The sequence below is a fragment of the Dipteris shenzhenensis genome, chromosome 1, assembly GCF_047967505.1.
Source record: "Dipteris shenzhenensis isolate YYH24624 ecotype China chromosome 1, Dip_SZ_1.0, whole genome shotgun sequence".
Taxonomy (NCBI): Eukaryota; Viridiplantae; Streptophyta; class Polypodiopsida; order Gleicheniales; family Dipteridaceae; genus Dipteris; species Dipteris shenzhenensis.
In genome coordinates this window covers 68925558-68949284 of record NC_141596.1, presented here as the reverse complement: position 1 = coordinate 68949284, position 23727 = coordinate 68925558, and the positions used below count along the sequence as shown (strand labels likewise).

The following is a 23727-nucleotide window of genomic DNA, read 5'->3' as shown; positions in this document are numbered from 1 at the left end:
CTCTTTTGTTTGTAAAGTACACTATGCAGCCAGGGGCTTTTTTGAGGTTATCATGGTGGATGAGATCCACAGACAAATGCTTTTGGAACATTCACCTTTCTTTTTTGGGCAGCAAATGGTGCATGTCTTGCCATGGTCTCCCACAAGGGACTTTCAGGCTTTAATCCGACACAGATGCCCAGTTTGGGTTGAAGTTGTTGATTTCTCCCAATGTATGGCCTCACTTTTGCCTAAAATTGCAGCATCTTTAGGTAAAGTGGTCTGCCCACTACGGCCAAATGGCAACTCAAACAGATTTTGCATTCTCTGGGATTCTCCAGGGGCCTGTTTTGAATGCAAAAAGTTTGGACACATGGCTTCACAGTGTCCAATGAATCAACATAAAATGCCTCATGCCACCTTGCCAGTTCACATGCCTACTAAAGATGCTACTACTCCAGTTGCCAACAAAAATAAAAGCAGTAGACAGCCTTCTGGGAGTCAGGATAAAGGCAAAGCTCCAGTGGCTCCCAATGGGAATCTCACTTCACATTCACCTCCTGCTATTCAATCCTCGACCAAAGGAAAGCAACCTTCAACTGATGGCTGGCAGACCCCAAGAAAAGTTCTTTCTACTCGAAGAATTCCACCCCCCGCACTTGGAATGGTGCATCTTCTAGCGGAAACACCCCAGAGATAAATACAGGAATTGGGATTACATGGGCTGCAGTAACAGCCAACAGAACACTCTTCCCTGAAGAAGAGGTTGCTGCTTTGCTGTCTACTTCTCAGGCGACTACTTCTTCTCAGGGGCGAGGCCTCGACCCTGAGATAGAAATGCAAGGCTGACCTCATAAATTTTGCTGCTGTACATAGTTGTTACATTACTATAAATACCTGTATATATGACTGCTCACATCAAATGTTTTACACTCAATGTCCAGGGCATGTGTGACAGTCGGAAATGGAAATCTGTGTGGCTGTACATCAACAGATTTCAGCCTGACATAGTGGCATTACAAGAGCACAACCAACATATTTATGTAGGCAAGACAAGACATTACTGTGGATATGACATTTTCTATGCTGGGGAGCACTCTTTCTCAGGGGTTGTCCTTCTGATCAAACACGAGCTTCAACCAGTCATTGCATTAAATGACAACAAAGGCAGATGGCTTGTTCTCCAATGCATTATTAGAGGAGAGGTTTGAATTTGCTTCAGTTTATGCACCTCAGTCCTCTAGAGAAAGAACTGCAATTTGGGATGCCATGCAACAATATCCGTGGAGATATCATGCCTACATATGTGGGGATTTCAATAATGCTCCACAACAGTGAGACAACACTTCCAGACATGATCATATGTTATCTCCTGAAAGGCATGCATGGTCTCAACTACTTTTGCATTTGGATCTGGTTGACCTTTGGAAGGAATTGCAGCCTTTGTCACCGGGCTACACTTTTCAAAATATTGCTCTTTCCGCTTATCAGGCATGACTGGATCGTTGGTATAGTGTCGCTCCCCAACAAAATGGGTATTTCGCATGCAAAATGTGGATTGACTATGCCTTTGTGCATTCAGACCATGCTACCACTATGGCTGCGGTTATCTTTTCATAATATGCCAGATGATAGATTGCCACAAAGGAGACATCTAATCATAAACAATAGTTATTTGCAACATGCTGAATTCAAGGCAATGGTTACTGAAGCAGCTCATTGTCTTTCCTCTAGCAGCCATCTTCATGCTGATGATGCCTGGGATTCTTTTATTTCTAAAATGCAAGTGGTGATTAGTGGTGATTAGAGCTTATGGCAAGTCTTACATGAAGACTCTAAGGGAAACCATTGCTCAAGCCAAATCTACTTGTCAAGACCTCACTGAACTCAGTCATCATCGTTCGTTGTCCATGCATGAGCAAACAACACTATGTCGGGCCAGACATTGTCTTAAACTAAATGATCACAGGAAACTGACAAAATGGGAGACTAGAGCAAGACAAAGAGCCTTCACAGATAAAGGTTGCTCTTCCAAAGAATTTTTCAAGAGTTTACATCAGAGGAGAATCAAAACAGAAATTTGCAGAGTGCTTATGCCCGATGGATCATGGACTACTTCACGGTCACAGCTTGCCTCTGTTTGTATGCATCACTTCTCTCAGCAATTTGGCTCTGCAGCTCCTCCCTCGCAACAGATTTTGCTTGCACGAAATTTACTGTTGCAACATGTTTCTCCAATCATTTCCCCTACTCAAGCTTTGAAATTGGAGGAACCCTTTACTGAGAGGGAACTATCAGATGCGATCGAATCATGTGGCAGATAGAAATCCCCCGGATGGGATGGTTTAACAGTCAAGTTTTTTCTAGCATACTGGCCTATTTTGAAGCATTCATTGCTATATATGGTGAATGCTGCGTGGCAAAATCAAAAAATGCCGGACACATGGAAGAGAGGTCTTGTTAAACTGCTTCCTAAAAACAAATTTGTGAGTCTTTGGCAGACTGGAGACCTATCACTCTTATGCCCGTAATTTACAAAGTCACTACCAAAATGATTGTTGATCGGCTAAAGGGGTTTTTACATGATGGGTTGCATCCTGCTCAAATATGGCTTTGTCCCGCGTAGGCATATCACAGATAACATTGCTAATGCCTACATTGGAATTGAATATGCCAAATACACACAGCAGGATGTTTTGTTATTGCAAGTTGATATTGCCAAAGCCTTTGATACAGTTCAGTGGGATTTCATTTCATCGACTATGCAGGCATTGGGTTTTGGCACAAAAATGCAGCAACTCATCACTTGGTTATATCAAGATAGTGAAGCTGCCTGCATACTTTCAGGAGATATTTCTCCATCCTGGACTCTTGCTTGCTCTGTCAGACAAGGATGTCCACTGAGTGCTTTACTTTTTGCCATAGCCACTCATCCACTGCTTCAATATATGGATCACCTCTTGGACACTAACCAGCTGCACGGTTTCGAGATTCTTGGCAGACGCAGCATGATTGCTCAGGCATATGCTGATGATTCATTCTTTACTCCAAAAAATACTCGGGCTGATCTGTCCATGATTATGCATGCTCTTTCTACATATGGATTGGCTGCTGGCCTTCGGGTAAATTTTCAGAAATCAAAATTGCTGCCTTTACATGCACAGGAATGGCACAACCTTCTGTGGCCTGGGGAAATTGTCCCTGCTTCTCAATTCATTCGACATCTTGGTTATCCTCTAGGCTGGGGACTCACCCGTTCACAACAAACTGATTGGGTGCTAGTAAAGTTAAGGGCAAAACTTCAATATTGGAAGCTTGCAACTTGGCCATTACATGTTCGTCTGCGAATTACACAATCCATTTTGATAGCATACATACAATTTTATCTGCCTCTCACTATGTTCACTAAGGCAGATCTGGTTTCATTTATGTCAGCTATCATGGAAATTTCCTGGCGTTCAAAACATGGCAAGAAAAGTCTCAGATTACTCTCCATGCATCGTCTCTGTTCTCCAAAGATGCACGGGGGTCTGAACATTCTCAATATTCAAATGCATTTACTTGCTCACAGAGGGAAAATGATGATACAGTTTATGCAAGGAGATCAGCCTTGGGCTTTCATGATCCGCTCTCTCTTATTACATCTTCATACATCTGCCTTTGGAAATTGGCAGCCTACTCAGTGGGATTTTTTATTTGGCTCTATCCAAGGCAAGATCAGAGGCTGCCCTTTTGTCTCTCGTCTGCTTCTTGATTGGAAACACATTCTATCCCACTTGGAATGGCATGGCAGGGACTCTCTCTCGGGCAACTCTTTGAGGGTAGAGAATATCTTTTGGTCTAAAGTATTCCACCCTCCTTTGGCCATACAAGAACCCCGACGTTCTTATTTTCTCTCCTTCAAAGGCATTTCATCTGTGGCGGATGTACTTCACGATGATGGCACAATTCTATCTTTTTCTATGGTTGCTCGCAAATATGGCTTGGGAGCTCATTATCGTCCTTTATGGCATAAAATTTCAGCAATGCTCCAACCGTACTTGCCGGTACCTCATTTGGAACTTCAGCATCGGCTTGAGGATTGGATTTTACGCTCTCCTTCCTCATCCGCCCATCCTTTGAAGCTCTCACATATCATAGTGTCATCACTGTATAAAGTGTTATCACCTCCACCTTGGATTTCCAACAGAGCAAATACTGTTTGGCATATGGAACGTCCAATGAAGTGGTGTAGAAAAAGGCTGCGTCTCCTTTGGCATTACAAAGTCCCTCTTCGACAACAGCTTTTCCTATGGCGAGTTCTCCTTGGCATTTTTCCATCCGGACAGTTACTCACACACAGACATATTGCTTCAGCTGTTTGTCACAGATGCCAGCACTCTACTGAATCAGTGTTTCACATCTTTTGGTCTCTGTCCAAATACTTCTGATCTCATTGCTCTCATCAGACAGAGGCTTCGACAGCGATTTCCTACTGTTACTTTTGGCAGATTTTTCTGGTTGTTTGGCTTTCATCCACAGAGACAGGGTTTTGATTTATTTTTTGTATGGGTGCGCTATTGGACCCTATGGACTTTATGGATGGATAGAAATCATAGAGTCTTTGGTGATCCACTATTTTCATCCTTTCTTTTTTTCAAACGATCTCTGCAACAATCATTCTACGATTGTTTTCAGACTCGTTTGATTGATCAGGATGTGTATACAGCCTATACTGACATCTTTAGTTGAGTAGTAGCTACTTCGTTTTTGAAGTATTTATGAATGTAATTATTCTACAGAAATAAAAGATTTCTTTCCACACAAAAAAAAAGTATGTGTGTGTGTGTGTGTGTGTGAGAGGGGTGTGTGTGTGTGTGTGTGGACATTGCGAAAGCATTTGATACACTCCATTGGGATTTATCTCTCAGACTATGCATAAATTGGGATTTGGCCCTCGGCTTGTCCACATCATCTACTGGCTCTATTCTCAGGCCACGACGCAATGCTTGCTTGGTGGTGGGTTGTCAAGAACCTGGACTGACCCGCTCAGTGAGACAGGGTTGCCCTCTCAGTTCCTTACTGTATGCCATTTCTACCCATCCGTTACTGTTGCATATGGACTATCTTGCAGACACAGGACAGCTTCATGGCTTGCAAATCCCAGGGGCACTGTCATTTCTTGCACAAGCATATGCTGATGATTCATACTTTATGCCCAGGAATTCTCAAAGTGACCTTTCTCTTTTAATGCACACGCTGAACGACTTTGGCATAGCTGCTGGACTGCACATCAATTTCCAGAAATCAAAACTTCTAGCTTTGAAAGAAGCTGATTGGCATGCACTTCTCTGGCCAGGCCACATTATCTCTTCCCATACTATTGGCAGGCATCTAGGTTACCCCATTGGCTGGAATATTACCCCGCATCAACAGCTCAAATGGGTACTTCAAAAGATTAACAAGAAGCTGGAATACTAGCATTTGTCCACCTGGCCTCTACATGTTCGACTTCGGATAGTACAGTCCATCATTATGGCATATGTGCAATTTTATTTGCCTCTTCTTCCCTGGTCTTTCAACCATTTGGCTTCCTATATGTCCCAGGCTATGGAGATATTTTGGAAAAGCAAATCTCATAAAAAGGCCTTGCGACTACTACCTATGCAGTCCATTTGTTCACCTAAGACCATGGGGGGCTGAATATTCTCAATCTCCAGGTTCATATGTTGGCACGAAAGAGCACTATGATTGCTGATTTTCTTCAGCAAAAACAGCCATGGGCTATTATGTTAGCAGCTATGTGTGGAAACATGGCGACTCATGCATACGGGCATTGGATTACAGATCACTGGGAAGCAGTCATGTCCACATTTCAAGGGAAAATTCCTGGTTGCCCTGTTTCTTCTGCTTTTATTCATGATTGGAAGAGAATTCTCTCATATGCAAAATGGACAGGTGCTTCTTCTCATCATGGTAATTCTTTTCGATTGGAAAGCATCCATTGGAGTAAGGTGTTTGAATTGCCTCTCGCTCTACAGGCACCTATTAAAGCATACAATCTCATGAAATTGGGCGTCAGATCTGTTGGTGATGTTGTGGATCAACAAGGTTGTATGCTTTCATTTCCACAAGCTTGCAGGACATTCTCATTGGGCCTGCATCATAGGTCCATTTGGAGAACACTTTCAGCTATATTGCAGCCTTTTGTTCCAGTTCCTCCACTGTTTGCACAAGACAGATTAATGGACTGGAATTCGACTTCTTTACCTCCTTCTACCCATACGCTCTCAATGCACAATCTGACCTCTTCGAAGGTCTACAGATTTCTTCTTCCACCGCCATGGATTGACAAGCATGCCAACACTCTTTGGAATTTGGATAGGCCTTTATCTTGGTGGCAATCACGACTCATGAAAATCTGGAAAGCCAAATTGCCATTGAAACAGAGGCTTTTCTTTTGGAGATGTATTGTGGGAGCCTTTTCCATTGGGGTTAAATTGGCAGCACGCCGCATTGCTTCCCCTTCCTGTCCCCGTTGCTCTCAACAGTACGAGACAGTTCCTCACCTATTTTGGTCTTGCCCACAATCCCGCATACTGATCACTCATGTTTCTCATTTGCTGCAGCTTCGGTTTCCCTCTATCAGATTTGGGAAACTCTTCTGGATGTTTGGATGCCTCTCATCTCAGATGTCTCCATTCCTCCTCTTCTTTTACTGGACTCGCTTTTGGGTACTATGGACCATTTGGACGCAGAGACTCCATTCTAGGATGGGTCAACAGTTTCCTCAGGCATATATTTTCTTCAGAATGTCCCTCAAGCAATCCTTATATGACAGTTTTGCTGCAAGGGACTTGGATGCCACTAGCCTTGAAGTGTTCTCTACCTGTTTTTGAGTTTTTCCATTGGGCTCTTTTTTTGAGTCTCACGTCAGTGAGTGGGAGACTTCCAATCTTGTAAATTTATGATAATATAAATACACTGGATTTTACCAAAAAAAAAAAAAAAAAGTGTGTGGAGTTTCGTACAGCCTCTGCGCACCTTCTCGCCTTCCATACGACTCAACCCCCGCAGTCCCTCTTCCGTACATCCGTACGATTTGCACATTCCGTACAGTCCGTACAGCTTGTACTTCCACCCCGTTCATTGTCCGTACAGTTCTGTTCTACTTCCGCCTTTTCATCAATCCCGCCCTGCTTCTCTTCATGGAGGACCAGTTCAAAAGTTACTCTCGCAAGGAGTCTTCCCGGGACTCCAAAAGACAGCAAGTTGATTTCTCTACTGCAGATTCTGTAGATGCTCATTATGTTTTTGACATGCTTAGAGATGAATTTCATCACAGCCGAAAGGAGTGGGCCAAACCTCCCCCGGCCATCAAATATAAGTTGAAGCTGCCTTCATTGGTTGCTCCTCTTCAAAAGTTCTCTCAGCAAGTAGTTATCAATTTTTTCCCAGGAAAGTTACCTTCAGCCAATGATGTGGCCCAATGGGTTCAGGCATTGTTGGGAGGCTGCTTTGTTGAAGGAGTATACTTTGCTTCCAGGGGTTTTTATGAAGTGCATTTTTCGGATGCCTCATATCGTCAGCAGATATTGGAGATGTCGCCCTTATTCTATGGCAGACAAATGGTGCATGTCATGCCATGGTCGCCAAATAAGGATTACCACAACCTTATTCGACATCACTGCCCCGTATGGGTTGACGTAGTGGATTTTTCGGACTATATGAGGGCTGAGTTACCAAGTTTGGCAGCCACTTTGGGGCAAGTTGTATGCCCACCCCGTCCTTCGGGTAATCGCAATCGCTTTTGTATTCTTTGGGATACAGATCACCCAACCCCTCCTTCCATTGCGGTAGAAGTGGAGGATGTTCCCCTCGGTGAAAAATATTTTGATTTGAAATGGGGAGTTTTTGCAAGTGCTTGTTTCACATGCCATAAGTTTGGCCACCTAGCCTCACAGTGTCCTGCAGTTCTGCATCAGCTCCCACCTACAGCTATTGCTCCAGAAAATACTCCCCCCCTACTTATGCTCCAGGGTCTAAGGCTATGCCTACCAAACTTGGTGATGTCGCATCCAAATCTGTCCCTTCCAAAGAAAATGTAGTTCAGGTTTCAGCTAAGCAAAAGGATAAGGGGAAGGGCAAAATTTCAAAATCTCATGCCTCTACCTAGGGTGCCTGGCAGCAACCCAAAAAGGTATTCGCTCTCAAACCACGTCCGTTACAATCTCGCAATTGGGATGCTTCAACTTCTACCCCTGGTCAGACCTCTACCCCCGCTGACCGCCTTGCTTCTAGCCTGTGGGTTGATGTATTAAAAAGGGGCATCCCAGTATGTGACAATGGTGAGGATCATAGAGCTAATGATCCAGGAGGCCAGGTGGATTTGATGTCATGGCTGAGGCCTGACAGCTTATACTTTACTCTGCTTTTTGGTTTGACTGTACATACCTTCTATGTCTACTTCAATTACTTGCATTACATACAATGTTCAGGGTCTTTGCAATGTCAATAAGTGGAGACTTTTCTTTTGGAGATGTATAGTGAGAGCTTTTTCCATTGGGGTGAAATTGGCAGCACGCCGCATTGCTTCCCCTTCCTGCCCCCGTTGCTCCCATCACTGCGAGACAGTTCCTCATCTATTATGGTCTTGCCCGCACTCTCGCATATTGATCACTCATGTTTCTCATTTGCTGCGGCTTCAGTTTCCCTCTATCAGATTTGGGAAACTCTTATGGATGTTTGGATGCCTCTCATCTCAGATGTCTCCATTCCTCCTCTTCTTTCACTGGACTCGCTTTTGGGTACTATGGACCATTTGGACACAGAGATTGCATTCTCGGATGGGTCAACAGTTTCCTCAGGCATATGTTTTCTTCAGAATGTCCCTCAAGCAATCCTTATATGATAGTTTTGCTGCAAGGGACTTGGATGCTACTAGCCTTGAAGTGTTTTCTGACTGCTTTTGAGTTCTTCCATTGGGCTCTCCTTTGGAGTCTAATGTCATGTACATTGATTTCATGTTAATAATATAGTAATGTGCTTTCACAAAAAAAAAGTGTGTGTACAAAAAAAAGGGGAGAAGGGGGGAGTGTGTTCTTACCTCCAAAAAAATGTGTGTGTGTTTTCACCCCCCCAAAAAGAAAATGTATAGTGGGAGCTGTGAGACAGTTCCTCACCTATTATGGTCTTGCCCACACTCTCGCATATTGATCACTCATATTTCTCATTTGCTGCGGCTTCGGTTTCCCTCTATCAGATTTGGGAAACTCCTCTGGATGTTTGGATGCCTCTCATCTCAGATGTCTCCATTCCTCCTCTTCTTTCACTGGACTCGCTTTTGGGTACCATGGACCATTTGGACACAGAGACTGCATTCTAGGATGGGTCAACAGTTTCCTCAGGCATATATTTTCTTCAGAATGTCCCTCAAGCAAACCTTATATGACAGTTTTGCTGCAAGGGACTTGGATGCTACTAGCCTTGAAGTGTTCTCTACCTGTTTTTGAGTTTTTCCATTGGGCTCTCTTTTGGAGTCTAATGTCAGTGTGTGGGAGACTTCCCATCGTGTAAATTTATGAGAATATAAATACACTAGATTTTACCAAAAAAGTGTGTGTGTGTGTGTGCATCTATATGTGTGTGTCTATATATATGTATATATGTATATATATATATATATAGAGAGAGAGAGAGAAGTATATGTATACACACACACACACACTAAAGGACACGAAGATATGGATATCTGAGGAAGTCACTCCAACACACCTCAAGCAAAGAACCATTGAGCTTGTAAAGGTGAAAGAAGCCAGGAAAGCAGGAAAGTGGGCAGTCAACTGAGATGGCATCGCACTAATTAGACATTTCACATTTAAACCTAAAGACCCTTAGTCTTAAATTGATGTAATGTAGGCCATTTTTTGAGATAGTGCTAGAACTTAGACGCATGCTAAATAATCTCGAGCTGAGTAGCCATGTGCACTCCTCAACTGTCTGAGTCATAGAGATGCAATAGCGACTCTTTTCTCTCTCTTTTCTCTCTCTCTCTCTCTCTCTCTCTCTCTCATGCCACCCTCATGCTATTTTGCTACTTTTTTTGCTATTTTGTACTAGTATAGCATTTTAGTACTCAGCAAGGGCCTTGGTGAGCCCTTTGCCCCGGCCCACAATGGTTTGTATGAGTTACTTGATTCCGTCCTTTGTCCCATAGGCCCGCAAGGCCTCCTGCGGACGTTAATCTCTCTCTCTCTCTCTCTCTCTCTCTCTCTCTCTCTCTCTCTCTCTCTCTCTCTCTCTGAATCGCCATCAGATATTCTCTTCACTGGCTAGGATTAGATTGTCAGATCTTTTCAAGGAGGAGACTCGACCACTGGCTGGGGGTTTCTATTGTAGGGGAAACCCCCTATTCACATTACTGACCCATGTGTATGGCACACATATGCATGTTCCCTGTATCAATCGGACAGCACAGGATGAAGAGGGCCTACGGGCTACGCACTTTGCACATGGAAAGGAGGTCTTAGCTCCAGTCCTAGCATAGATGCTCAATCAAGCTGTATATCACGGCTTCCCACTTGCTTGGAGAACCACTACTATTGTGCCAATACACAAAGCCCCCCACCCTACGGATACTAGGAATTATCGCACCCTCATTCATGATTGGCCACACTTTGGCCAAGATCTATGGGTGAGTGCTAGAGAGGGAACTCCGCAATCATAGGATAGGCAAGATTCTGAAGACAACACTCTATTCTAGATCACATCTTTACTCTGAGGGCTATCGATGAGGAGGCGAGGTCCAAACATCAAAAAGTCTACACATGTTTTGTAGACTTTCGGAAGGCATTCGACACTGTCCCACGATCCCGCATATTCAGGAGACAGAGACACTGATCTGGGGTGTGATGAGCTTATATGAGTCAGTCAGAGACAAAGTTCGTGCCCAAGGTGGCCTATCGGATTGGGTCGAGAGCATGATGGGGGTGAAGCACGGTTGCCCCCTCTCATCGACTCTCTTCGGGCTTTACATCAATGAGATCATTTCCTTCATATACCACCTAGGAGGCGAGGGATCATTACTGACCGACCTCATGATACAGATATTGCTATACGCTCATGACATAGTCCTTATCTCATCATCAACGGAGGGGCTGCAGAGACAGCTGGAGGCCCTAGAGGTGTTTGGCACAGAGAGAGAGAGAGAGAGAGAGAGAGAGAGACCTAGCAATCAACCTTGCGAAGACCAAGGTTATGATCTTCAATACCTCACACGCAGTGCTTCGTCGACTCAACTTCACGTATAGTGGCGAGCCAGTGGAGATAGTGCACTCCTACACATATTTGGAAGCAATCTTCACAAGACCCCTTTTCACGATGACCCATCCAGCCCAGGCAGGACTCACACGGGAGCAAAGTACTTTGGCCCAGTTGGACAAACAGTGCTTCCAGGCACACTTCCAAGATCAACCAACCAAGTGTTGGCTTTTTGATACGCTAGTGCAACTGACTACCATGTATGCAGAACCCTTCTGGGAATGTGATCTACCGATGGCACAGTGGAGGATATTTGAGTGGCTACACGTGACTATAAGATCTAGGATGATTCGGAGTAAGCCCTCAGTTCCACATGAGATAGTATAGACAGAGTTTGCCATGACATCACTGTAGGTTGATGCCGTCTTCCAGATAGTGACATTCATTCATAGACTTTGGGACTTGCCTTGATGGAGACTACCGAGGTTGGCCCTGGGGTCATCCAGACGGGCAGACACATGGTATGCACGTATATCCACATGGTTTGCCAGGCATGGTGTTCAAATGGACAGGCTCCCCCCCCCCCTTTCAGTTCAGCATGGATGCACCTCCTGAGTCCATCCCACGAGATGAGATTAACCGTATCATACGGTAAGATCTCTTCCAGCTCCACACATCAGGAGACTTGGGGGGATCAAGAGCTCCCCAACAAGACCCAGTTCTATCGCGACTACTTCCTGAGAGTATGATTCATCATCAAACCCCAGTATCTCGAGGACAGAGGAGTCTGACATGCATTGAGGATCGCGCATATGCAGGTTTCATCCCATGAGCTGAGGATTGAGCCAGAGAGAGCTGCACATATACGCAAAGAGCAGTGGATCTGCATGCTATACACACTGGGAGTGATTGGGAGAGAGGAGCACTTTATCTGTGCCTGCCCAACCTACTATGAGATCAGGGGGTGATACCATTGCCTCTACCAAGATGGGAGAGGCATCGGTCCCCTATTGCAACTGATCCACTTCCATGTTTGGCCAAGATCTATCGCACCCTCATGATTGGCCAAGATCTATGGATCGATACTAAAGAGGAAGATCGCAGTCATACGGAGGCATGGAGCCAACGGGCACTAGGGCAGGCAGGATTCAAGAGGCAACACCCTACTCTAGATCACAATTTTCACTCCAAGGGCTATCACTGAGGAGGCGAGGTCCAACGACCAAAAAGTCTACACAAACAAGCTAAACGGTACACGAGTATGGATATCTGACGAGCTCACTCCAACTCAGCTCAAGCAAAGGAATATTGAACTTACTAAAGTGAAGGATGCATGCAAAGCTGGAAAGTGGGCAGTTTACTGAGATGGATTGGCATTAATTAGAGATTTCAAATCTAAACCTAAAGACCCTCAGTCTTAAATCGATGTAATGAGGGACACTTTATGATAGGACCAGAACTTAGAAGTGTGCTAGCTATAATAACCTGGAGTTGAGATGCCATGTGCACTCCTCGATTCTCTAGTTTATCCAGATGTTGTAAGTCATTTTGACATCTTGCATTTTGTCCCATAGGCCCGTGAGGCCTCTTGTGGACGTTAATATGAGTCTCTCTCTCTCTCTCTCTCTCTCTCTCTCTCTCTCTCTCTCTCTCTCTCTCTCTCTCTCAGGATAGACAAGTCTCGCATGCCTTGAGGATTGCCATCAGATAGATGCGGGTCCCGTCCCATCAGTTGAAGATTGAGACAAGGAGAGCCACAAATACACCCAAAGAGCAACGGATTTGTAAACTATGCACGTTGAAGGAGGTGGAGACAGAGGAGCACTTCCTGTGTACTTGCCCCATATACTATGAGATATGAGGACGATACCATTGCTTATTTCAGGAGGAACACGGGTTCGAGCCTCTCTACCAGCTGATTCATTTCCAGGACCAAGCCTGTGTTGGTGTCTATTTAATGGAGATGCAACCACATAGAGAGACCTTGGTGCGCCGCATCAGAGAACAAGAGGCACTGGCACCTGCAAACTAAGGTAGATCGAGATGTTATAGATTTTTACACTTTTGAGTCTGCCACTAGACATAGCAGAGTTGAGGAGGAAGAGATAGATGAGTGGGCCAATGGGATGAGATAGCGACGTGGAGAGACACAGCCAAAGGTGCAGAGACGGACAAGGGTACGCACGATGGAGGTCTCGCCCATCACAGCCATATTCGGGGGGGATCGCCCGACCAGAGGAACCACTTCGATATGGCCCGCCGAAAACAAAGATCATGGACACCACGCCCCCCACTGCCGAGAGAGACGACTCGGTAGACACTAATACGAGGTATTTTTGCAGCTCATAGAAGAGCCACCCGGGCACCGGGTTATGTGTTGTGATTTTGAGTTTGAGTACTACTTTGTTTTTATCTTAGTACTTAGTACTCTGCAAAGGGCCTTAGCGAGCCCTCTGCTCTAGCCCACATTGGCTTTATGGTTTACTCTTGGTGATTGTACTTTGTATTAGGGAATCTTGGTTTACACACAGATGGACTAGAGTACGCACGATGAAGGTCCAGCCCATTGCAACCACATTCGGGGGGGATCGCCCGACCAGAGGGGTCACTATTGATATGGCCCGTTGAATACAGAGATCACGGAGACCACGTCCCCCGTCGAGAGAGACGATTCGGCAGCATTGATATGAGATATTTTTGCAGCTCATAGAAGAGCCACCCGGGCACGGGGTTATGTGCTGTGATTTTGAGTTTGAGTACAATTTTGTTTTCAGCTTAGTACCTAGTACTCTGCAAAGGGCCTTAGCAAGCCCTCTACTCTAGCCCATAGTGGCTTGTATGGTTTACTCTTGGTGATTGTACTTTGTTTCATAGGCCCCCCACGAGGCCTCCTGAAGACGTTAATACATCTTTCTATCTTTCTCTCCTCTGAGACATGGATACGACAGACTCTCTCTCTCTCTCTCTCTCTCTCTCTCTCTCACACACACTATTTTGCTCACTAGTTTAGCACTTTAGCTTTCAGCAAGGGCCTTAGTAAGCCCTTTGCTTCAGCCCATAGCGGCTTGTATGAGTTACTTTTAGTTTTGTACTTTGTCTCATAGGCCCGTGAGGCCTCCTGGAGACGTTAATACATCTTCATTTTCTGTCTTTCTCTCTCACTCCTCACAGACCTGAGCCAGAGATACGACAGACTCGCCAAAGGACTGAGGCACAGATCATACGCCCTCTCCGTCTCCAAACCTCACAAACATAATCAAGGGAAGGCCACAAATTGCCACCAAGCAAATGCCAACCAAAACTAAACTATCTACAGAGCTGCACACAGCATGACCTTCATGCATGCATACCTTTCTTGCAGAGCCAACTAAACCGTGCACACAATGGGACACGCGTTTGTGTCAAATGCCCCTTCAAAAACCCCTTGAGAACGATGCTCAAAATACTAAATTAGAGTGGTTCCTGAGTTTTTTCCATTAAACTCCCAACCTGCAACCATCCACAAACAAACCATCTACCAATTCTCTGTCAAACTCCTACTACAAAAACTCAACAATTCTCCCATGGAATTCCATGAAACATCCACAATTCTCCCATGGAATTCCGTGAAACTTCCACAATTCATCTACAAAGGATATTGTTCTAAGATTTCCCCATAGACGTCTCTTCCCACAATCTTCTCCTGTGGATCTTTCTCGAAGCCACCCCCACTTATCAGAGATGAACTTCCACCTATCACCCTCAATCCAGCCACCTATCGATTTACACATCGCTTATCTAGCCTAACATCTCCATAAATCAATTCTTCTTCATCTCAATCTCCAAGAACCATTTCCTACACGCATTGACCAGCAAAGTAGAATCACCCAAATGACGTCCTTGGTTCCATCTCGAATTAGCATCCACCCCGATCTTGTCATAGTTATCTCATATGCATCTAGGTGCTTCAGGCCCTCTTCTTCAAAATGTTGGACAAGCACATTACAGCAATTACGCAACACCTGTTCTTATCAATTCTCTTATTACTGTGCTGCTGCACACAACCTGCTCTGATCATCACAAACAGGTTTATTTAGACCGTTTTTGTTACTGCATGGACTTGATCAGCTTTCGCCCATCAAGTGCTACAAGAACATGCAGCAATCCACTACACAAAGGGGCCAGTGATTCAGAAGGCAAGCTCAGCCTAAACGCCGAGTCTGGAACGTATCCAGTTATCAGCATTTCTTCCCATGTTGCAGTCAGTCATCTCTCCTAAATGGAGTGTTCCTACTTGTGACTTCGCTTCCAGCCTCCTTGTGAACCATATCCACATACAAACTGTCCCCGATACTTGGCTCTACCGCCTCTCCCACAACCATATCCACATACAGACTGTCCCCGATACTTGGCTCTACCACCTCTCCCACAACTTGTAGTTTATCTTTCCTGGCATGGCTATGGTCATCCAGAATGTAAGCCATGAAGAGGAGTGCAAGGGGAGAAGCAAAGGATCAACTTGCTCCAAGCAAGGCTACAAAAAAGGTATTGCGTAGAAAGAAGACCCAACCAACAAGTTATCAAATAGCAAACTGTGGTTTCTTCAACAACATCGGGTCAAAAGCGACGGGATTCTCCAAGAATTCCAAGAAGTCGGGGCTATCACAGTCTTCTGCAGGAACAAGCGGTGCTCTCGGAGTCTCATGCACCGTGGAAGAAGGCGACTTGCTGGGGAATAGCCAACAATCTTGGGAGTTTTGGACAACAATGCTGTACTCTTGGCAAAAGGCATTGGGAGAAGCTGAGTATTACATCTAAATTTATAACACTTTCAGTCTGCACTCTAACAAGTATGAGACCGATATTGAGAGAAAGATGGAGAAATCCCTATCCAGAATGCACTCTAACAAGTATGAGACTGACACCGGAGGAAGCTAGAGACACCACTACTCAAACCAGACCATTTCCATTTAGATTGAGACACTCAAAATATAGTAATAGCCATGAACAGCACAGAGTCTAGAACTGTGGGTTTCTCCTACATAGGGATCCCTTTACACTTATGTGGCAACACATAACTTGTGCCACACCAGCTCAATGTGTCTAATGACACACAAACTGCCTTAAATTGTCAGCATCCACTCATCCTGGCCTAGTAGGCAACCTTGGTCACACAGTACAAACTGCTAAGTCCATGTGATTATTCCATGTGCCCTTCCCTGATTCCGTAATCATTCATTTGAATGACATGCCTCCATCCTCCAAATCCCATCCCATCCAAAATGTGATAAATCATCCTCAGACCAAGGCAGTATCCATTTACAACATAGCACATCTTTCCAAACTATTCCCGTAAGTACATTGAACATCTTAATCCTCACACAAGTCATTTTGTACGCTACATCACACTTCTTCAAAACATCAATAGTCTCGCAAAAACAGCAGCCATTTAGGCAGTCTCCAACATGATATTTTTCCCTTAGAAACTCGTATGTATGCTGTATCAAATGTACAAATAAGGGGCTCAGGTAAGGCATACCAGCCACGAGTTTGGTCTAATCCCTCTGCAACAAAATGTCCTGGAAAATTGTGTTCAAAAAGGTCCACATTCTCGAAAGGATAATGAATGTATGCATATGGCATAGACCCACTTTCAAACCAGCAATCAAAGACCTGATCACAAACAACCATTTCTTCAAACCCATACTTCCTGAAATCATTACTCCAAACAATCAAAACCAAAAAGCTGTAACAATAGGAACATGCCCAAACTTATCCTCTGAAACCACAACACAAAATGTAGTTTCAATCTCATAATAGTCACTCATAAGGTTGTAAACCATCAAATCCATCATGCATAGCAGGGACTAGCTATTATGAAATCCCCACCGACCTCATCAACACCAACGGTGGGTGTAGACCACAGATAAGTATATGCTCTCACACATACAAATCACACACACTTGAGCATCCATCCATACAGATGTCTTTGTATTGAGTTTCTATCACCACTCCCGAGGTGAAGGGCAGACTTAGCCGTGACAAAGGCTAGCGCTAAAGGAGAAGGCTAATCAAAAAGAAGTCCACATTCTCTTTACTCAAACAATCTAGCTGATAGGGCCACATACTACTTAAAATAGAAAGAATTTATGCAATGCCAGCAAGCCACAACATGGATAAAAACTTCACAAGGTGAAATTTGCATGTCCGCTAATACAGGGGGAACATATATCTAGATGAATCCAGGAACATGCCCACACTCACCTTCTACAAACACAATACATAGTGCAGTTTCAATCTGATGATAGTCACTCATAAGGTTGAAAACCATCAACTCCTTCATACAGAGTAGGGACTACTACTATGATAGTAGACCATAATATAAACATATGCTCTCAAGACTCACACATACAAATCCACACACACACACGTACTTGAGCAGTCATTTAAACAAAGGCCTTCATACTGATCGGCACTCCACAAATGTTCTTTCCCCCAAAAAAAATCAGAAAACCCCCAACAAATGAGTCATTATATTGCACAAATAGCATCCAAATCCAGAAAAAACTCCTCGTGTGCAACTTAGCTGAACCACTACACAATCAAATGCTTCTAGGAATATGATTTATCTTCCTCCAAAGAGTTAAAGAATTCTGGTAGAGCAGATCCCTTCATCCACAATCTGCTAGTATCAAGGAAACGAAACATACCAACTTTTTAAGCTGTTAATATGCTCCCAAGCCAACCCTATTTTTTCAATTTTTTCTTCTTCTTATATGTGGATTAAAGTCTCTCTTCGCTTGTTGAAAGGCACTCAAAAAACACATCTGCATCATCAAGAGATGCATATCATTCCAATCTAAAGAAGAGAAAAAAGAATTAAAAAATGCCTGGCGCCGTCGGGGGCGCGATGGGGTTCAGGTGCGCATGGCATCGGGATGATGCCAAACCTCCCCTAATGGCCCTTTCCCCAAGAATATATAATAGCACAAGTAATGATCTTCTATGTGCCACATGATAATATATGAGGTGTGTGACAGGCCTTGAACTAATTGATCTTTGGAGGAGGAACAAGAGAAATGCCGAGCCTAGCTCTCAAGAAAACAAGGTGTGTATAGTCTATGAGTAAGGGAAGATTATTTGTAACATACGCTAAAATTATCTCCAGTCCATGAGCTATGCCTTCGTCCGCTGCTACGCCGAGTACCACAATGATAGCTAGGACCACGAATAGAGGCCCAATACTTCCGCTCGATTCTGAATCGCTGGGAAAAAGATATTATAAGTGCAACGCCTAACCAACAGACGCAAAGGATGAATTCTTGGTTGAGCTCACTGGGCTGTAAAAAGAGAAGAAGAGAGTAGTGAAGCTGATGAAATGCCAGAAGACAAGGGCATATTAAAACCAACTAAGCCACGAATACAATGTATCACAAATATCCCACTGATCGCCGAGCCATGCATATCCAACTAGTCCCAACTCTCAAGGTGATGTTGTACAATCTCATCCATAAAGATCAATGTCACAAGCATCCTACTAATCGTTGAACCATGCATATCCAACTAGTCCCCAACTCTCAAGGTGATACTGGACAATCTCATCCAGAAAGTCACAACTCAATGGCTGGGCACAAAGTTCCTAATGTAACTCCTCAAACACTCTGCAAGTCCCAAAGCAGTATGGAAGGTCTCTACTGTATCATTCCACCTCAACTCACAGACAACTATTCTTGAGTAGCCAACTATCATTCCACCTCAAACTCACAACCTTTCTTGAGTAGCCAGTAGCCTACAATTGCACCTCCATGGACCTCTAGCCAGAGCATTAAGCAATCTATTAACATTATTCGTAGAAACTCCATCAAATGGGCCCAAAATCTTTGCATCAAGAAGCTCAAATTTCTCTTGAGAAGCCCCTCTTGCAGTTCCTCTTGCACTCCAAAGAAAATGGACCAGAGCCACAAGCATAAAAGAGAAGAACGGATACTCATCTTCGTGTCATGGCCTTCTTACATGTGTACATTGAACATGGATCTAGGGCATCTTTGGTTATTTTACTGAAATGAGTTGGAGCAGCCTCTTGCACAAAAGAGAAGGACAAGGGATACAATCACCTTCATGTCATGGCCTTATGACATGTGTACCTTGGACATGGATTTAGAGCATCCTTGATTGTTTTTACTGAAATGAGCTGGATCAGCCAAGTTTGGCTCCCCCAGGTTCAATAAGACCAAACTCTGTCAAAGGAATGCCTCCACGCCGTAGCTCCTCTTGGGCTGCTGCTGGCACGGATTCTTTAGATGGCATGATGCAGAAAAGAGAATTCCAATTTGTATAGTAGCCTAGTGGAAATTTCCATCTTAAGATGGAGACATAGGTCCACTATGCCCAATGACTAGTATGCCGCACAAATTTCAGCTGAAATGATACCCAAATGGCCACAAACAAATAAATTGATGATTGAAATGCTGCACTATATGTGTACCAAGCAGTCTGCTCCATTGCAATGTTCTTGGATACCTGCTGTTTGACTAGGCAAATGGTGAATTGATATGGCAGCTGATATGTCTATGATGGATCACCGGAGTTACTGATACATAAGTGACAAATTCTTCGCGAAAGACGAGTATCAAATAGGACAATTCACTGTGAATTACACCAACGCATCATAACTTCTGATCTACTTGGTTTCGAAAGCAATAAACAGCTTTGAAACGATCTATTAATGATAGGCGAACCATCAAACGTGGAAAAAGATAGTGGGTGACGCCCAAAAAAACCTCTTATAGCCCCATTTGCTATTAGTAATCTAAGGTTGACTTACCAAAGAAATCATGCAGCCTGAGCGTCAAACAAAAAACAATTGAAAACATCCTCCTTGTAAACTTTATAATTTGGAATTTGAGCGGCCTTGTAGAAGATGACAGTTTTTGGGCCAAACTTTGTCAAGTGTAAGCCTTAGTACACTACAAAACGATTTCAAATGAAAAGAAACATGCTGAAGTAAAAATTAGCATACCCAGTCCAGAAAAAAACAAGGATTTCTCCCATTTCAAAGTCAAAGCGTGGAGTGATGAAGTAAAATTTATCATATCCATTCCACTTCAGGAAATTTCATAATTCCTGAACTTTTTGAAATTATGATCACGAGGCGATACAATATAATACCATGAAGTAGGATAGGCCTCACATTGGCATTGTACCCAACCCAACTACTGCTTCCAAGCACAGAATTAGCATACTCAGTCCAGAAAAAAATGAGGATTTCTCCCATTTCAAAATCAAAAGGTAGAATGATGGAAGTAGAATTTATCATATCCATTCCAGGTCAAGAAATTTGTTAATTCCTGAATTTTTTTGAAGGGGTGATACAATATATAAAGTAGGATACTCCTCACCTTCGCATTGATACCCAACCCAACTACTGCTTCCAAGCACAAAATTAGCATACCCAGTCCAGGAAAAAAAGAGGATTTCTCCAATTTCAAAATCAAAACGTGGGGAGTGATGAAGCAAAATTTATAAATTCCAGGTTGAGAAATTTGATAATTCCTGATTTTTTGTGAAATTATTATCACGCAGTGATACCATATAGTACCATAAAGTAGGATAAACCTCACATTTGCATTGATACCCAACCCAAGTACTGCTTCAATTCACCCCAACATAGCCCAAACAGCTTTGATACAAGCAAGCATAATTTTGTAATACAAGAACAATTTCATGGTTGCGAAAAAGGTGCTGTCTCCTTGAATCAGATTGTATGGTGCCTATCTATGCATTCACAATTTTATAGAGCACCTATACAGCCCTGATATTCATTGAGTTTTTAACAGTCTTGATTCGCCTTAGATTTTGGGAAACATTCGTCAAGGTTAAATGCTGTGCATGGATTTCATGCAAGGTTCCACTATAAATACCCATACGCATCGTGTCTTCTGGTAAACAATCTCTAAGGTGTGTACACATGCCTACCTTGGGATTTCTGCAAGTCTGCAAATATTGAGAATAATGCACATGCATTGGGAAAAACAATACATCATGTCGGAATAGCACTGGAGTCCTTAGGGAACACCTTAACAAACCTCAAAACGTACTGCCTAAGGGCAATGTTTATAATGTCAATATGCAACAGCCAATGAATCAGCACGGAATGATATTCAAAGTATCAACAAACAGTTCTGCCCATAACAGTGCAGATCTAAAACTAGAGTCTCAATCCTGCTGGTTAAGAGTGGAGGACAGATAATGGAGATAGACATGCCTTCCCACCCCTAAAGAAAAGCTGTTAATTAGAACAATCAAATTATGCAATTAAACTGAAGTAGAAGACTGTTAAAACTGCTTACATCTTCAACTCTTTGCAGGACTCCAAACTCAGGACCTCTCCTCGAAGGAATCGTGATATGATCAATTTTGTGGCGATGCAAATCAGTTACCTTTGGCAATCACAAGAGAACAGGGTAAAGAGCTTTGGTAGTCACCAAAAGAACAAGGGTATGGCAGAAGAAAAATGATATGGACTTGGAATTCTAACTGCTATAAAAAGAAAGCTCACGAACAAACCTTAGATCCTGATAACTCCTCCAGCTCCTTAACAGAACCAACCACAATGATTTCCTTCCCATCACCACTTCGCCATATTGGAAGGGGAGTGCCCCAAAAACGAGTTCGGCTTATGGCCCAATCCCGGGCATTCTCCAGCCAATTGTGGAATCGTTTTTCCTGAAGAAAGCAAAAAGTTTCATCTCAAACAAAGGGAACACACTTTATTGCATCCAATATCAAAGGTAGCCAAGGGACCTGCTCCATCCACTTGAATTGCAGATAATTGCAGATAAATGCAATTTCAGTTACCTTGACATAGTCTGGGACCCAATACGTCTGCTTGTTATTCTCCAGTAACTTGTCTTTAATCTCCTCAACCGCAACAAACCTTCATAGAAACGATTTTGGAATTTTGATTGTTGTTACGCTCATTTAAAACTCCTGGAAGCTTAAAATGTATCCCAATGATTACACATGCACTGGCTGCAGAATGAATGAACAAAAAACTACCATGCCACACCAACAGACCCTGCAGGTTGAAATTCCCTTTAAATACAAAGAGCGAATGCTTTTGAACTTTTTGGAGCCATTCTAGTGATTTTATGATGGGAGAGGAATGCTGACGAAAAAAACCCATCACCACTGAATTTTCAAAACCAACTGTCCCTAATGAGCATAGAAGTTCTCAACTAATTACAATTTTCCTGCTTACCAGCTAGGGACTGCTTTGTAAATTAAAGGTGTCTCAGAACGCCAACAGAATGGATATGAGTGATTGATGCTTCCAGCCCCAACCAAGCGTCCCTTAGACTGTCCACATGATTAAGAGTTACTATCCAAGGTCAGCCTAAAAAAGCTGGATCACAGCGCACAGAGATTGTAATGCATCTCCCGTAAACAGTGAAGCATAGAGATCAATGGCAAAACACGAACGAATGGAAAACAAACCTTTACTGCAGCAATGATGCCCTTATCTGCATCCTTCACATGTAAACCTTTAAAGTCTGCTACTTTTTCCGTAAAACAACCATCAGCATCAACAGGGTCAGGCAGCTCTTCGCCCTGCAGAGATGTAATATGATATAAATGGATAACAGTTCAGATTTGTTGCCGTGTGACAAGAATGTTTCAAACAAATGGCAATCACTGAGATGGATACATTTAAAACTTGGGGAATAACAAAGACGACAGCACCATACCACACAATAAGTGCAGCAATAAGTTACTAAATGTTATTGATACATGAAAAGCATACATACAGAAAAGCTCATCACATGTATAACATGATATCTAAACACCAGAAATAGGTGGCGTTGAAAAAATTATGTACATATTGTTAGAATTATTATCATATTCTAGGCAGTGGCCAATGTACTCTAATAAGTAGGTTAGGGGCACTTTTCCCTCATTGAGGTTTTTCCCCCTAACCACAGTCCAATCCCTAACTATGGTTAGTGGATAGGACAGGGTTTTTTCACTTAGACAAAACCCCTCACTCTTGCTTTGTACTCACTTCATTCCACTCTACTATTCAGTACACTTACACTTGCTCACTCTCACTCTTGCTCTCCATTTTGTTCGCATTTGGTATCAGAGCACTCCCACTACTGTGATGAAGAATGCAGAGTTATGGCATGCCAAGTATGGGCACATGAGCTATGGCAGCTTAACGACACTTCAAAAGCATACTATGGTTGATGCATTGCCTCCTTTGGAGTCACCTCATGCTCATGCATGTGAGGGTTGCATCCTTGGCAAGATGCATAGATTTCCTTTTAAGAAGGATGGTGCAGTAAGAGCTACTCAAAAATTACAGCTCATACACAGTGATGTCTGCGGTCCCATGAGGACACCTTTTGGTGGTTATCTCTATTATGTTACATTCGGAGATGACTTCACCAATTACACTTGGGTCTATGGTCTTAAGGCAAAATCAGAAGTGTTTATGCATTTCAAACACTTTGTGGCTATGGTGAGAATGAG

At 43.4% G+C, this 23727-nt stretch overlaps 1 protein-coding gene across 1 annotated transcript in view; it reads right to left on the bottom strand.

Annotated features, from left to right (window-relative positions):
* Window positions 1-23727, bottom strand: part of LOC147906286 (tRNA synthetase class I (I, L, M and V) family protein) — a 267819-nt gene that overhangs the window by 180554 nt on the left and 63538 nt on the right. Inside the window, exons 6-11 of the mRNA XM_087377738.1 lie at window positions 22693-22806; window positions 22457-22554; window positions 22054-22132; window positions 21763-21921; window positions 21546-21635; window positions 16736-16869 (exon numbers count right to left, since the gene is read on the bottom strand). Coding sequence (XP_087233864.1) covers window positions 16736-16869; window positions 21546-21635; window positions 21763-21921; window positions 22054-22132; window positions 22457-22554; window positions 22693-22806 — 674 coding nt within the window. The remainder of the gene's footprint in view (window positions 1-16735; window positions 16870-21545; window positions 21636-21762; window positions 21922-22053; window positions 22133-22456; window positions 22555-22692; window positions 22807-23727) is intronic.